This window comes from Dipodomys merriami, unplaced genomic scaffold (genome assembly GCF_024711535.1).
Source record: "Dipodomys merriami isolate MVZ:Mamm:240054 unplaced genomic scaffold, mDipMer1.0.p SCAF_534, whole genome shotgun sequence".
Taxonomy (NCBI): domain Eukaryota; kingdom Metazoa; phylum Chordata; class Mammalia; order Rodentia; family Heteromyidae; genus Dipodomys; species Dipodomys merriami.
Genome location: NW_027206107.1, coordinates 529,349 through 545,299, shown reverse-complemented (window position 1 = coordinate 545,299; position 15,951 = coordinate 529,349). Strand labels below are relative to the sequence as shown.

Sequence of the window (15,951 nt, the reverse complement as noted above, 5' to 3'; positions counted from 1 at the left end):
TCATGTCTTCTGATGCTTCTTGGGTCATCATACCATTCCTCTTCAGCTCTCCATTGGAATTGATCTCGTTTGTTGAAACTGTTTTTCTGCTCTCTACTACCCTCAGAGCTCGGTTTCCTAACAGTATTAAGTATAACCAAGGCTGCAAATGTTTTGGGGACATGCATCCACTTGAAGTTGCTGGCTTTCTAATAAAGACTCCTAATTTGACCTCTCAAAACGTGCCTTCTCTGAATCTTGGGATCAAATTCCTGTGAAACACTTCATCCTCCTGATCATCTCTCAAGCAGCTGGACGTGAACCACAATGTCCTGCTCCGGATAAGCAATTCTTGGTGATTTGGAGGAGGTTTTATAGCACCTTGGATATGTTAGTCCAATGCTTTCTGGTCCTTACTGCTTCTTTTTTTTCCTTCAGGTGTCAGTACTGGAGTTGAACTCAGAGCCTTGCACTTGCTAGGCAGGCATACTACCACTTGATCCACTCCTCTAACCCTTTCTGCTTTATTGACTTTTTTTAAGTTTTGGAGTATTTGCATATATACATTTTTTGCATATATATATTGAGAGAGAGAGACAGACAGACAGACAGATGTGGGGATGGTAGCCAAGTCTAAACAGCCTGAAGATACTTTGTCACAACAGTTATGTGACATATAAGGATGTTTTGGTCTATGACAGGCCACATATAGGACAGTGGTCATGAAAACTTTCCAAGTATATATTATGATAATAGCACTATAATGAAATAAGGATACTGGATCTAATCAGTGTCTTCTGGGCCATGTGGTGGATGATAGGGTACTAGTTAAACTAGTACCATCTTGTCTTCATAGAAGAGGCAGGAAGTTCTACCTTCAGGTAATGGGCATGCCTGAATTCCTAGAGACTGGGGAAGGGACTTGGACGATAGGTTACTGAATCTGTCAGTCTTGTGCCTTGAACTGGAGATCACTCTTGAGTGTCCTGTAACCCTGCCCTCTGACATGGTATTTAGGCCCAGACCAGCTCAGATGCCATATGCCATGCCTTGTGTTACTGTATCACCTGTCTCCTGGCTTGCCTCAGTCATCATGGCATCCCACTTCAGCTCTCCATTGTGGTTGATCTAGTTTGTTGGTATTGTTTTTCTGCTCTTTCTTTCCTCTCCTACTCACATGGCTCAGTTTTTTGACAGTATTAAGTGTATTCAAGGGACTACAGGTCTTTGTGACAACAGTCCACCTGCAGCCACCAGCTCTCCAATAAAGACTCCTAATTGGATGACTTCTCAAAATGTGGCTTCTCTGTTTCTCGCAACTGAGTTCCTGTACTATAGGTACAATTCTCATCAATTTTGGAAGGCTCTCAGAAGGATAAATATCTTTTCCAATATACAAGGAGTGGAATAGAATGGCAATCAAAATAATTTTCCTACATTTATTAGATCAAGTGGTTTTCTGTGGTATAAGTTTAAAAATAACTGATAGTGCTGGAAGGCTTTTTTGTAAAACATAAAACATTTTTACATTCCTATAAATAAACACAAATATTCTATGTTACAATAAAATACATTAGAAATTCTCTGAACATGAATACTTGAACTGAAAAAATATATTCTGAGGGGTTTTCATATGTACAAAAGCCTTATGAGAAATGAATCATATTTAAAAATTTTTCCATATTCTTTATGTTCAAATTGTTTCTCAGCATATGAATATGCTGATAATCCACACATTATCTAATGCCTCTTCTCACAATGCTTTCATTCATCATGTTTTTCTCTAGCATGAATTCTTAGATGTACTTTAAGACTTGAATTATGTCTAAAGGACTTTCCACATTTATTACATGCAAATGGCTTCTCACTACTGTGAATAGTCTGATGTCGAGTAAGACGTCCATAGACACTAAAGGCCTTCCCGCATTCCTTGCATTCATAGGGCTTTTCACCTGTATGAATTCTCTGATGTACTTTTAGCTGGTGGCCACTCTTAAAAGCTTTCCTGCACTCTTTACATTCATAGGGTTTCTCCCCAGTGTGAAGTTTATGATGCATTCTAAGGCTTTCAACATGACTAAAGGCCTTCCAACATTCCTTACATTCATAGGGTTTCTCACCAGTGTGAATCCTCTCATGTCTAAGGAGATCTGATGTACAACCAAAAGCCTTTCCGCATTCTTTACATTTATAGGGCTTCTCACCAGTATGAATTTTCTGGTGCATCCTAAGGCTACCACCATGAATATAAGCCTTTCCACATTCTGTACATTTATAGGGCTTCTCACCAGTATGAATCCTCTCATGTTGAATAAGGGTTGAGGCACGAATAAAGGCCTTCCCACATTCATTACATTCATAGGGTTTGACACCAGTGTGCATTCTCTGATGGGGAATAAGCTGATAGACACGACTGAAGGTCATCCCACATTCTTCACATTTATAGGGCTTCTTGCCGGTGTGAATTCTCTCATGTTGAACAAGATTTGAGGCAGAACTAAAGGCCTTCCAACATTCTTTACATTTATAGGGTTTTTCACCAGTATGAATTCTATGATGTACTGTAAGATCTACACCACGACTAAAGGTCATCCCACATTTGTGGCATTCATATGGCTTCTCGCCAGTATGAATTCTGTCATGTTGCACCAGGTGAGAGGCTTGGCTAAAGGCCTTCCCACAAGTCTTACATTGGTAGGGTTTCTCCCCAGTATGGATTCTCTGATGCATTTTAAGTTTTCCACCTCTACTAAAGGCCTTCCCACATTCATGACATACATAGGATTTCTCTCCACTATGAACTTTTCCATGTTGAGTCAGGTATGAGACACGACTAAAGGCCTTCCCACATTCTTCACACTGATAGGGTTTCTCACCTGTATGGATTCTTTGATGAACTCTAAGGTCTATATTGCGACTGAATGTCATCACACATTCTTCACATTTATAGGGCTTTTCACCAGTATGAATTTTTTGATGTTGCCGAAGGTTGGACGCACGATTAAAGGCTTTTCCACATTGACTACATTCATAGGGTTTCTCACCAGTATGAATTCTCCGATGTACTATGAGGTTTGTAGGACGAGTAAAGGACTTCCCACATTTGTCACATTCATAAGACTTCTCACTACTATCAAATCTTTGCTGTAGAATGACAGAGGAATGTATTCTATAAATGTCAACTTTTCCAAGGTTGATATTTTCACACGCAGGCTTGAATTCTAAAAGAAGTAATAAAAACCTTTTGTTTTATTAGATGCCAAAAATAAATGCTCTATAGATTTTTTATTTTTTTTTTTGTTGATTGTGGGGCTTTAACTCACAGACAAGGCATTGTCCCTGAGCCTTTTTGTTCTCAAAGCTAGCACTCTACACAGCACCACTTCTGGTTTTTTGAGTGGTTACTTGGAGATAAGAGTTTTATGGGTAATTTTCTACCCAGGCTTTGCTTACAGGCATAAGCCACTGGTGCCCGGCTTAGACCATTTTTTTAAGTGTATAATTTTATTGTTATTATTAAGGTGTTATACTTACCATTTCGTAAGTCAGGTAATGAATACATTTCTTTCTGGACAATGTCACCCCTTCCTTTGCTTTCTGAGCTTCCTTCACCCATTCTTTTTCTTTTTTTTTTTTTTTTTGGTCAGTCTTGAGGCTTGAACTCTGGGTCTGGGTGATGTCCCTCAGCTCTTCAGCTCAAGGCGAGCACTCTACCACTTGAGCCACAGCACCACTTCCGGTTTTGTGGTTTATTGGAAATAAGAGTCTCACGGACTTTTCCTGCCCGGGCTGGCTTTGAACTGCAATCCTCAGATCTCAGCCTCCTGAGTAGCTAGGATTATAGGCGTGAGCCACTGGTGCCCGGCTTCCTTCACCCATTTCTGCCCACAAGTTGCATAATTCATTTTCCACATAGTGTATACTAAATGCTCTGACTGCATTTTTCACCCTCTCTCCCTCCATTTCTACTCTCCTCCTTACCACCTCTCAAAAGATAGAAAGAACAAAAAGAAAAAACCACAAAGTAAAAACAAACACCACCAACAAACAGAAAACTCCCATGTTTGCATTGTACAGATTCTTTTCTAATAATTTAAATGTTGCCAACTAGAAATGAACATTTGTAAGAACTCTAAAATCAGCTGTACAGTTTATACTTGTTACTGTCAAAATGACTCCACAACTCTCATTTATTACTTTGCCACAGTGATAAAATGGGTGACTTCCTATATTAGCTACCATGTGTAATATAAACAAACATATCAAGAATTAAGATAGCCCAGGAATATAATAAGGATAAAAGAAAAATAAAGGGCTGGGAAGGTGGCTCAGTGGTAGAGCGCTTGCCTTGCATGCCTGAGACCCTAGGTTCCAATCCTCTGCACCACATAAGCAAAAAGAAAAAAACCGGAAGTGGTGCTGTGGCTCAAGTGGTAGAGTGCTAGCCTTGAGCTGAAGAGCTGAGGGACAGCACCCAAGCCCAGAGTTCAGGCCCCACGTCCGGACCCCCCAAAAAAAAAAAAGAAAGAAAGAAAAATAAAGTTTAGAATGCTAATGAATGTTAAGTGAAGAAAGCCGGGTGCCAGTGACTCACACCTATAATCCTAGTTACTCAGGAAGCTGAGATCTGGGGATTGCAGTTCAAAGCCAGGCCAGACAGGAAAGTCCATGGGACTCTTTCTTTTTTTGGGTCCGGTCGTGGGGCCTGAACTCAGGGCCTGGGCGCTGTCCCTCAGCTCTTCAGCTCAAGGCTAGCACTCTACCACTTGAGCCACAGTGTCACTTCCAGCTTTTTTCTTTTTTCTTATGTGGTGTTGAGGAATCGAACCGAGGGCCTCATGCATGCAAGGCAAGCGCTCTACCACTGAGCCACCATTCCAGCCCCTCCATGAGACTCTTATCTGCAATAAACCACCAGAAAACTGGAACTGGCACTGTGGGAAGATTGAGATTTTTTTTAAGTGAATATCTGAAAAGCATGAATATGAATAATTCGCCAATCTATATTGATTTAATGTAGAGTTCTATTAAACTTTTTTTTCTGTTTTTTCTTGCCAGTCCTGAGGCTTGAACTCAGGGCCTGAGCATTATCCCTGAGCTTCTTTTGCTCAAGGCTAGCACTCTACCCCTTGAGCCACAGCTCCACTTCCGGCTCTGTTTATGTGGTACTGAGGAACCAAACCCACGGCTTCATGCACGCTAAGCAAGCACTCTATCACTGAGCCACCTTCCCAGCCTCTATTAAGTTTTATTTAAAATTAAAGATATAGGGCTGGGAAGATAGCTCAGTGGTAGAGTGCTTACCTTGCATACATGAGGCCCTGGGTTGGATTCTTCAATACCACCTAAGCAGAAAAAGCTCAGTGGCGCTGTGGCTCAAGCTGTAGAGCTCTAGCCTTGAGCTGAAGAGCTAAGGCACAGCACTCAGGCCCAGAGTTCAGGCCCCACAACCAACAAAAATAAATAAATTAATAAAATAATAAAATTAAAGATATAAAAATTTAATCAAATCATGGATCCTAATTAACCTTAAGAAACAACTGTAGGGCTGGGAAGGTAGCTCAGTGGTAGAGTGCTTGCCTCAAATGCATGAGGCCCTGGGTTCAATTCCGCAGCACCATATAAACAGAAAAGGCCAGAAGTGTCGCTGTGGCTCAAGTGGTAAAACACGAGCCTTGATCTGAAGAGCTGAGGGACAGTGCCCAGGCTCAGAGTTTAGGCCCTACAACTGACAAAAACAAAAACAAAAATAAAAACAAAAAAAAACTGTAGTTCTTCTTAATAAATGATAATACTTACTAATACATAATCATTCGTGACATACTGAGTTTATTTTATCCTTTTTTTTTTTTTGGGGTGCCAGTAATAGGGTTTGAACTCAACACTGTCCCTGAGCTTTATTGCTCCAGGATAGCGCTCTACAACTTGAGCCACAGCTCTACTTTCCAACTTTTTGTGGCTAATTGGAGATTCTTTTTTTTTTTTTTTTGTCAGTCATGGGGCTTGAACTCTGGGCCTGGGCACTATCACTGAGTCTTCAGCTCCAGGCAAGTGCTCTACCACTTGAGACACAGTACCACTCCCAGTCTTCTAGTGGCTAATTGGACATGAGTCTTCCCAGACTGGCTTTGAACCGTGATCTTCAGCTCTCAGCCTCCTCAGTCGCTAGGATTATGGGCGTGAGCCACCAGCACCCTGGAGATTCTTATAGACTTTTCTTGCCTGGGCTGTCTTCAAACCTCAATTGTCAGATCTCGACCTTCTAAGTAGCAAGGTTTACAGGTATGAGCCTCCATTACCTGGCAATTGTGATATTCTTGCTGCTCCTAAAACTGACAATACTCACACCCTCTTCAAGATCTTCATATGAGCTGTTCACTCTTCTTGGCATATTACTTTTAATATACTTGAATGACCTAAGCCCTTATAATATACCATCAGCTGAGTCCAAAATCCAGAGCACAGTGCCCCTTTCTGAACTGGAATAGGAATATGAAGCTGAAAAAACTGAGTAACTAACTAAAGTGAAGCTCATGGGGAGTATTTCTCTCCTCTCAGGACCACAAACCTTTCCCCTCTATCCCCTGTGGTGAGACTTTGAACTCAGGGTCTGGGCACTGTTCCTGAGCTCTTTTGCTCAAAGCTAGTGCTGTAGACATAGTACCACTTCTAGTTTTTGAGTAGTTAATTGGAGACAAGAGTTTCACAGGAGCTGTTTTGGCCAGGTTGGTTTCAAACCAAAATCTTCAGATGTCAGCCTCCTGGGCAGCTAGGATTACAGGTGTGAGCCACCAGTGCCTGGCACAAGCCTTTTCTTTACTATGAGATTTCCAACCAACATTCTAAGTGTGTGTCTCTCTTCTTTGGCCAGTTGGGCCTCTGCCTGAAAATGGCTTCCTATAGTCAGAGTTACTGTTACTTACCTCTAAAGCCCTTTCTTGTTTCTTCCCTCACAATCATCCAGGGATCTTTTCCTTGTTCCAATAATGTAATTATATCTGGCTTAGAAATGGAATGTCCTATTTTAAAAAAATGAACACATTAAAATGTAGAAATGCTTTGCTTAGTCAAATTCATATTAATGGTAAAAGAAAAAGTGATGTTATATAAAAACAGATGAGAACATTGAAGGAATTATTATTATTATTATTATTATTATTATTATTATTGTGCCAGTGCTGGAGCCTAAACTTAGGACCTGGGTACTGTTCCTGAGCTTCCTTTGCTCAAGGCTAACATTCTATGACTTGAGCCACAGTTCTACTTGTGGCGTTTTTGTATTTAAGTGGAGATAAGAGTCTCATTGGGCTGGGAAGTTGGCTCAGTGCATGCATGAGGCTCTGGGCTCAATTCCTCAGCACCACATAAGCAGAAAAAAGCCAGAAGTGGCACTGTGGTAGAGTGGTAGAGTGCTAGCCTTGAGCTGAAGAGCTGAGGGACAGAGCCCAGGCCCAGAGTGCAGGCCCTATGACCAACAACAATGAAAAAAAAAAAAGAGTCTCATTAACTTTTCTGCCCAGGATGGCTTTTAACTATGATCCTCAGATCTCAACCTCCTGAGTTGCTAGAATTATAGGCATGAGCCACTGGTGCCTGGTGGAAATTAAAGAATCCTTAAAATCATATAAAGTTTGTCTTAGGAAGCAAAATAATTTACTTCAATTTTAAGGGAATCCACCATTATATAAATTGTAGAAGTACATTTAGTAATTAGAACAACTCAGAATCATCTGTCAAGCTGTTCTTCCTGAAAATGGATCAGATAACATAATATAGTAAACTTGGGCATAAATAGGCAACCTAAGTCCTTTAACGATGCTTATACTGTACATGCCCAGAACCCTAATCTAGCTAAGGAACAGAGATAATTCTAAGTGAGATTAGAGAAGGTTTAACTATGATTGAAAGATGGGAAAGACAAATGCGTTTATAATGGACTTGCCATTGTAACCTAACCACTTCTTTTGAGAAGGAAAAGAAAAAAGAAAAAAAAATTAACCAGTTTCCCATAGTTTGTCTTCAAAATAGGAGTAGGAAAAGAAACTGTTAGCCAGGCCCTGGTGGCTCTTGCCTGTAATCCTAGCTACTCAGGAGGCTGAGATTTGAGGATCATGGTATGAAGCCAGCTTAGGCAGCAAAGTCCATGAGACTCTTTTTTTTTTGGTCGGTTGTAGGGCTTGAACTTTGGGCCTGGGCACTGTCCCTCAGCTCTTCAGCTCAAGTCAAGCACTCTACCCCTTGAGCCACAGCACCACTTCTGGTTTTCTGAATGGTTTATTGGAGATAAGAGTCTCAAGGACTTTCCTTGCCTGGGCTGGCTTTGAACCATGATCCTCAGATCTCAGACTCCTGAGTAGCTAGAACTATAGGCGTGAGCCACCAGCACCCAACTTCCAGGAGACTCTTATCTCCACTTAACCACCAGAAAACAGGAAGTGGTTCTGTGGCTCAAAGTGGTAGAGTGCTAGCTTTGAACAAAAAAGCTCAGGGACAGTACCCAGTACATGAGTTCAAGCCACACTACTGACCAAAAAAAAAAAAAAATTCTAGAAAAGATCTAAATTATCCATTATTTGAATCAGAAAACATACCCAATGAGACCAAGTTACCATAGTTCTCCATCATCACATTCCGGTACAAGTTCTTCTGGGAAGAGTTGAGGCATTCCCACTCCTGCTGGGAAAAGTCTATGGCTATATCCCTGAATGTCACTGGTCCCTGAAATGGCAAACCCATATATCACTGGAGAAATTAAAGGAATTACTTTAAAGATTGCAGCCAGGCGCCAGTGGCTCACATCTATAATTCTTCCTACTCAGGAGGCTGAGATCTGAGGAACATGGTTCAAAGTCAGCCTGGGCAGCAAAGACCGAGACTCTTTTTTTGGGGGGAGGGGGCCCAGTCGTGGGGTCTGAACTCTGGGCCTGGGCGCTGTCCCTCAGCTCTTCAGCTCAAGGCAAGCGCTCTACCACTTGAGCCACAGCACCATTTCTGGCTTTTTTCTGCTTATGTGGTGCTGAGGAATCGAACCCAGGGCCTCATGCATGTGAGGCAAGCACTCTACCACTGAGCCAACTTCCCAGCCCCAAGACTGAGACTCTTATCTCCAATTAACCACCAGAAAACCAGAAGTGGGGCTTGTGGCTAAAGTGATAGAGCGCTCACCTTGAGCTCAAGGATAGTGCCCAGGCCCAGAGTTCAAGCCCCAGGACTGACAGGAAGGAAGGAAGGAAGGAAGGAAGGAAGGAAGGAAGGAAGGAAGGAAGGAAGGAAGGAAGGAAAGAGTATAGAAAAGAAAGATTGCAGAGATGAGAAATGGACTGCATTATACAAAGAGGGCAATAAAATCAGCCCAGGTGCTGATTTATACAAATTTATAATATGCAAAGTGCAGAATTAACAGTTTTTTTTTTTGAAGCAAACTTCTAGCATAAACAAAACTGTCTGGTGCATTTTGGGGAGGGGGGGAGGGCTGGTCGTCAGGCGTGAACTCTGGTCCTAGGCACTTTCCCTCAGCTCTTCAGCTCAAGGCTAGTGCTCTACCACTTGAGACACAGTGTCACTTGTGGCTTTTCTGCTTATGTGGTGCTGAGGAATCAAACCCAGAGCCTCATGCATGCAAGGCAAGTACTCTACCACTGAACCACCTTCCTAGACCTAGTGCACTCTTAAAGATGCAAAACATTTGGTGATAAATAAGGTTTATGTATTAAAATAGTGAATACAAGTATAATCTCTGATATCTGCCAAATAAATTGTTTTGGGGTGGTGATACTAAGAACAGAACCTGAGGCCTAGTGCTTGCTAAGTAAGCACTCAACTTTGCTTTTTAGATTTTAATTCTTTTAGGTAGGGTCTCAAGCTAACCTTTGGCTCAAAAATCCTCTTACCTCTGCCTTTTGAATAGTTGGGATTACAGGCATACACCAACACACCCAGCAAAATTTTTGCTTTTAAAAGAAAAAGTAAAGCCGGGTGCTGGTGGCTCACGCCTGTAATCCTAGCTACTCAGGAGGCTGAGATCTGAGGATCGCGGTTCAAAGCCAGCCCGGACAAGAAAGACCATGAGACTCCTATCTCCAATAAACCACCAGAAAACCGGAAGTGGTGCTGTAGCTCAAGTGGTAGAGCGCTCGCCTTGAGCTGAAGAGCTGAGGGACAGCGCCCAGGCCCAGAGTTCAAGCCCCACGACCGACAAAAAAAAAAGAAAAAGTAAGTGGTGCTGTGGCTCAAGTGGTAGAGTACTGGCCTTGCGCTGAAGAGCTGAGGAACAGCACCCACACCCAGAGTTCAAGCCCTACGACTGACCAAAAAAAAAAAAAAAAAAGAAAGAAAAAAGAAGAAAAGAAAAAGTTAATCCAATGTTTTGGTTTTGGTTTTGTTGTGCTAATCCAGGAGTGTCCCTGGGGAGATTTTTTGTTTTGCTCAAGGCTAGCACTCTACAGCCACAGCTCTGTCTGGCTTTTTTGGTGGATAACTGAAGATAAGAGTCTCATAGATTTTCCTGCTTTGAACAGCAATCCTCAGGATTACAGGTGTGAGCAATTTTCCTTGTTTTGACAAGCCCATGTGGTTTATCTAATTTTTTTTTTTTTTGTCGGTTGTGGGGCTTGAACTCTGGGCCTGGGCGCTGTCCCTCAGCTCTTCAGCTCAAGGTGAGCGCTCTACCACTTGAGCTACAGCGCCACTTCTGGTTTTCTGGTGGTTTATTGGAGATAGGAGTCTCACGGTCTTTCCTGCCCGGGCTGGCTTTGAACCGCGATCCTCAGATCTCAGCCTCCTGAGTAGCTAGGATTACAGGCGTGAGCCACCAGCGCCCGGCTAAGCCCATGTGGTTTAGAGTATCTACATAAGCTTTTTATGTAGCTATAACACATATACGTGAGTTCATTTTCAGTTCTCTCTCTTTTGTGTCCATCTAATATTTCTCATTGACTCTTTGTCCTGAGTGTGTTATGCAGCTTCTATATGGGTTACCAATAATCCCCAAGTCCCAGTATGATGTCCTGTGTAAGTCTGTTCCCTTACACATGAACTAAACCAAATGGCTTGTTTGTAATAAATGAAACAGCTAAAGTTCAATTCTGAATGAGCCACACAGTAGAAGAAGCTGGGTAATTTGGCATCACATTTGGCATCAGTGAAAGAATGAGAATTAGAAACAAGTTATTTTGAGGAAAAATTTCCTCTGGTGAAAACTTCAAGAAAATACTTGCATGACCTAATATATATATATATATATATATATATATATATATATATATATATATATATATACACACACATACATACAAATATACATATATATGCACACACATATACATTTCAATAAAGAAACATCAACTTACATAGGCCATGATTTTCAAACTTCAGGACTTTACAGTTCCACTCTCAGAAAAGCATGGATCCAGAGAGCTAGAAATGGAAGAAGAAAAGACCTTCAGACTAGGATTCTGCTGTGTTCTAAGAGGACAGAACTTAAAAGTTACTTAGTAACTGGGCACTAGTGGCTGACACCTATAATCCTAGCCACTGAGGAGGCTAAGATCTGAGGATCACAGTTCAAAGCCAGCCTGGGCAAGAAAATTCATGAGACTCTTATCTCCAAAAACCACTAGAAATCCAGAAGTGGCACTGTGGCTCAAATAGTGCTAGCCTTGAGCTGAAGAGGACAGCACCCAGGTGCAGAGTCCAAGCCCCACAACCCAAAAAAAAAAAAAAAAGGAGAGTTACTTAGTATTGCTGTTAAGCTTTTCCATCCCCATTGCACATAATTTCAGCAGATTGAGGTTTCTAGATAAATCTATTTCCATGTAAACCTATACACCAAATATTAAAAAGTCATTATCTCACTAAGCTAAATGTCTGTTCTATTATTTAAGCTACTTGGGAGGCAGAGATCTGAAGGATAGTAGTTCAGATGGGGCAAAAATTTGTGAGGCTCCAGGTAAATGTTGAACTAAAGGCATAGCTCAAGTGATAGAGCACCAGCCTTGAGTAAAAAAGCTGAGCTAGAGCCTGGAGCTAGTGGCTCACACCTGTAATGCTAACTACTCAGGAGGCTGAGATCTAAGGCAGTTCAAAGCCAGCCTGGGCAGGAAAGTCCATAAGACTCTCATCCAATTAACCACCAGAAAACCAGAAGTGATGCTGTGGCTCAAAGTGGTAGAGGGCTAGCTTTGAGCAAAAGAGCTCAGGGACAGTGCCCAAGCCCTTAGTTCAAGCCCCATGACTGACCAAAAAAACAAACACTAACACCTATAGATTACAACTATAAACTACAACTATCTGTACAATTTCAAGATGCTCCTATATACTCATAAACACACACACAGAGACAATGACTTAAGAACTCCTGGAACACTTGAGTCACTGTCTCACTCTAATAATTTGCATGTTGATTTCTCATCTGTAGAAACCTCAAGGGTGCTAGTGGCTCACTCAGGAGACTGAGATCTGAAGATCACAGTTTGAAGCCAGCCCAGGCAGAAGAGTCCCTGTGAGACTCTTATCTCCAATTAACCACTCAAAAACCGGAAGTGGAGCTGTGGCTCAAAGTGGTAGAACACTAGCATTGAGTACAAAGAGGCTCAGGGACAGCACCCAGACCCTGAGTTCAAGCCCCACAGTCAACATGAAGAAGGAAGAGGAGGAGGAGGAAGAGGAGGGGGGAGAGGAGGAGGAGGAAGAGAAGTGTTGGGAGCCAACAGTAAAGTTTAAAGGTCATCTTGACCCCGGTGCTCACTTGAAGGCATGTACAAGGAACTGGCTTACTTAAAAAACACCAGGTGCCCAGGATTGCTTTGCTATGTCTGCAGAGTTTGTTTTAGTTTCTACCAGTTGACCTTGTCTTGTTTTTACTGCACTCTGTTTTTACTGAAATTTTCCTTGTTTTTCTGGAAAATTAAAAAACACCAGGTGCCCAGGATTGCTTTGCTATGTCTGCAGAGTTTGTTTTAGTTTCTACCAGTTGACCTTGTCTTGTTTTTACTGCACTCTGTTTTTACTGAAATTTTCCTTGTTTTTCTGGAAAATTAAAAAACACCAGGTGCCCAGGATTGCTTTGCTATGTCTGCAGAGTTTGTTTTAGTTTCTACCAGTTGACCTTGTCTTGTTTTTACTGCACTCTGTTTTTACTGAAATTTTCCTTGTTTTTCTGGACTATTGTAACCTTATGTTACCTCTTGACTTCTAATAGTATATATTAGGGAAAGTTAAAAATAAAAGGTGCTGCAGTCTTGAGCTGCAGACCTCCCGACCCCATCCTTTGTCTCATGTCTTTATTTTTCCGCATCTTCACCCCCTAATTCAGGATTCCCTTTCGTTGCCGGCAGGCTCCGACAAAGGAGGTGGTGGAGGAGAAAGGAAGGAAGGAAGGAAGGAAGGAAAGAAACCTAAAGGAGAAAGAAGAGTAACCACATGTAATTATTATTACATCTTTCAGGGTTACTCCTGCTGAATAGGGGTGGGGTTGGGCTGGGGTAGGTAGTTCAATTGGTAGATCACCTTCCTAGCAAGTGCAAGATCCTTTGTTTATTTGTTTATTTATTTTTGGTCCGGTTGTGGGGCCTGAACTCTGGGCCTGGGCGCTGTCCCTCAGCTCTTCAGCTCAAGGCTAGCCCTCTACCACTTGAGCCACATCGCCACTTCTGGCTTTTTTCTTTTTGCTTATATGGTGCTGAGGAATTGAACCCAGGGCCTCAGGCATGCAAGGCAAGCACTTTACCACTGAGCCACCTTCCCAGCCCCAAGATCCTTTGTTTAAAGCCCTAGTACCACCCAAAGGAGAAAGGAAAGATAGTCTATGGCATCTGTATCACAGTTCATAGCAGTCCCTAGGCTCAGAATTTAAGGGATGCTACATTTCTCAAACATATAAAGGGACCCCAAAGGACTCCCAACTAAGAATTCCATACTCCTAATCTTACTCCTGTTTTGCTTTATAATTTCTACCCTAATTGCACATCTGTACTTTTTTGAGGAGAGGGGATGGTGGAGATTGAATTTAGGGTCACCCATTTGATAGGCAGGCAATATCACTTGAGCCAGCAGAGTAACTTCTTGCTGAAAGGCCTCAACACCTAATTTCTCCTCTGAACTGTATGTGTGTCTTGAACACAGCATCTGATCCCCGACCCTCAGCTTTTTTTCACTCAAGGGTGGCACTCTACTACTTGAACTCTAGGTTCACTCTCCTCTGCTTTCTGGTGCTTAATTGGAGATAAGCACCAGATATTCTTTTGTATGACTTTGAATCTTTTATTGTTATAAAGGTGATGTACAGAGGGGTTACAGTTATATAAACCAGGTGATGAATACATTTCTTTTTGGATCGTGTCACCCTTTCCCTAGCTCTCTCCCAGTTTTTCCCTCCCGTCTCCACCCATAAGTTGTATAGTTCATTTTCAACATAGTGGGTGAGTACCACTTCTGCATTTGTTCACCCTTTGTCCCTCCATTTCCTCACAGACATTCTTGCCTGGGCTGGTTTTGAACCTCGATCACAGCCTCCGGAGTAGCCAGGATTACAGATGTGAGCCCACCAGTACCAGCCCTGAATGGTTTGGGGGTTTTTTGTTTTGTTTTGTGGTTTTTTTTTTGGGGGGGGGGTCAGTCATACGTGACTGAATGGAGGACGCAGAAAGCAGCAGGGAACCTAGGTCACAGGGACACTCGCTCCACAGCCACGACAACGCACCCAGTTCGCCGTCCCGTTAAGGGCCGCAACGCACAGTTCAGTCCCGCAACCGCACCCACTTCGCAGAGTCGCGGCCGGTCCTGTCTCCCGCGGCCCGGGCCTCTCACCGTCGCCGTCGTCTCCCACCGACACCGTCACCCTCCTCGCAGCCGCCAGAGCCGCCCGCCGCCCGGCTCTCACCGCTACGCGGGGCGCAGCGTACCTGCAGCCTCTCAGCGAGCCGCTCCGCCTTCTTCCTCACATAGGACCAAGTCCAGCACGGCATGCCCGGGGAGGAGAGGTAGGAAACAGAGCCAGAGTTCGGAGTGATCTCCGTCGCTGGTGGGATATGTAGTCCCCGGCAGATTACCCAGTGCCTCAGTCCTTGTGGGAAACCGAGGCAGCAGCCTCGGTTCTCACAGCAACCGTGAGGCGCGCAGGCCCCGCCCACCGCCTGCAACTCGGGGGCCGCGCAGGCCCCGCCCCCGCTTGCGTCTGGAAGCGTCATGCCACGCCCACCTCCAATATCCCGGAGGCGCGTAGGCTCCGCCCCCTTTCCCTCCCCCCGCTCTAGGCGGCGCGAAGCCCCGCCCTCAGTCCGAGCCCCAGAGCCTTCCGGGAGTGGCTGTCAATACCTGGAGGAGTGTGCAAGAGCGCATGCGCGAACGCTGCAGGAGCTGACCAAAGGCTGATTTTTTTTTTGTTCTAAAATTCTCGGAACATAGAGGAGACAAATCAGGATGGTCCAGACTTCAGGGGTCTGAGAAAAGAACTATGGAGTTCTGCTCCGAAGCCTACGACCTGTGTGTGATCTGGCGTGGAGATTCAGTGTAATGGACCCAATGCATTCAGGACACTGGGGTAAACTATGAAAGAAAAGAGGAGAGCTAGGGAAGTAGTAAAGCCTCCAAGCAAAGGATAATGAATCGATGGGAGGATTTTTCAGGACGAAATAGGACAATTTGAAAATAGTTTAAACCTGGCATCAGTTGGGGAATTAATTCAAAGCTGTTTAATTGAAGATTCTGGGTTTCCATTGGGCTCCTGTGGCTCATGGGATCATGGTTCAAAGCCAGCCTGGGTAAGAAAGTCCATGAGATTCTTTTTTTTTTTTAATTTTAATTTTTTGTGAACATACTGTACAGAGGGGTTACAATTACATGGGCAAGATAATGAGTACATTTCTTATCAAGCATTGCAGCCTCCTCCTTTGTCCATGAGATTCTTATCTCCAATTAACCACTAGGAAACTGGAAGTGGCACTTGGCTCAAATGGTGGAGCACTAGCCTTGAGC

At 43.3% G+C, this 15,951-nt stretch overlaps 1 protein-coding gene across 3 annotated transcripts; it reads right to left on the bottom strand.

The window, feature by feature from the left end:
• Nucleotides 1-1,519: 1,519 nt before the first annotated feature.
• On the bottom strand, nt 1,520-15,098 carry LOC138811536 (zinc finger protein 420-like). Of its 3 annotated transcripts, none has more exons than XM_069999278.1 (5): nt 14,785-15,098; nt 11,328-11,394; nt 8,571-8,697; nt 6,903-6,998; nt 1,520-3,200 (listed from the first exon to the last, which is right to left on the bottom strand). In XM_069999278.1, the coding sequence occupies exons 2-5, from the start codon at nt 11,334-11,336 to the stop codon at nt 1,744-1,746; spliced, it is 1,689 nt and encodes a 562-aa protein (XP_069855379.1). In that variant the 5' UTR covers nt 11,337-11,394; nt 14,785-15,098; the 3' UTR covers nt 1,520-1,743. The 3 variants fall into 3 exon arrangements, with proteins under 3 accessions (XP_069855379.1, XP_069855378.1, XP_069855380.1); XM_069999277.1 differs by having other exon boundaries at nt 14,880-15,098; XM_069999279.1 differs by lacking the exon at nt 14,785-15,098 and adding an exon at nt 14,678-14,718.
• Nucleotides 15,099-15,951: the final 853 nt, after the last annotated feature.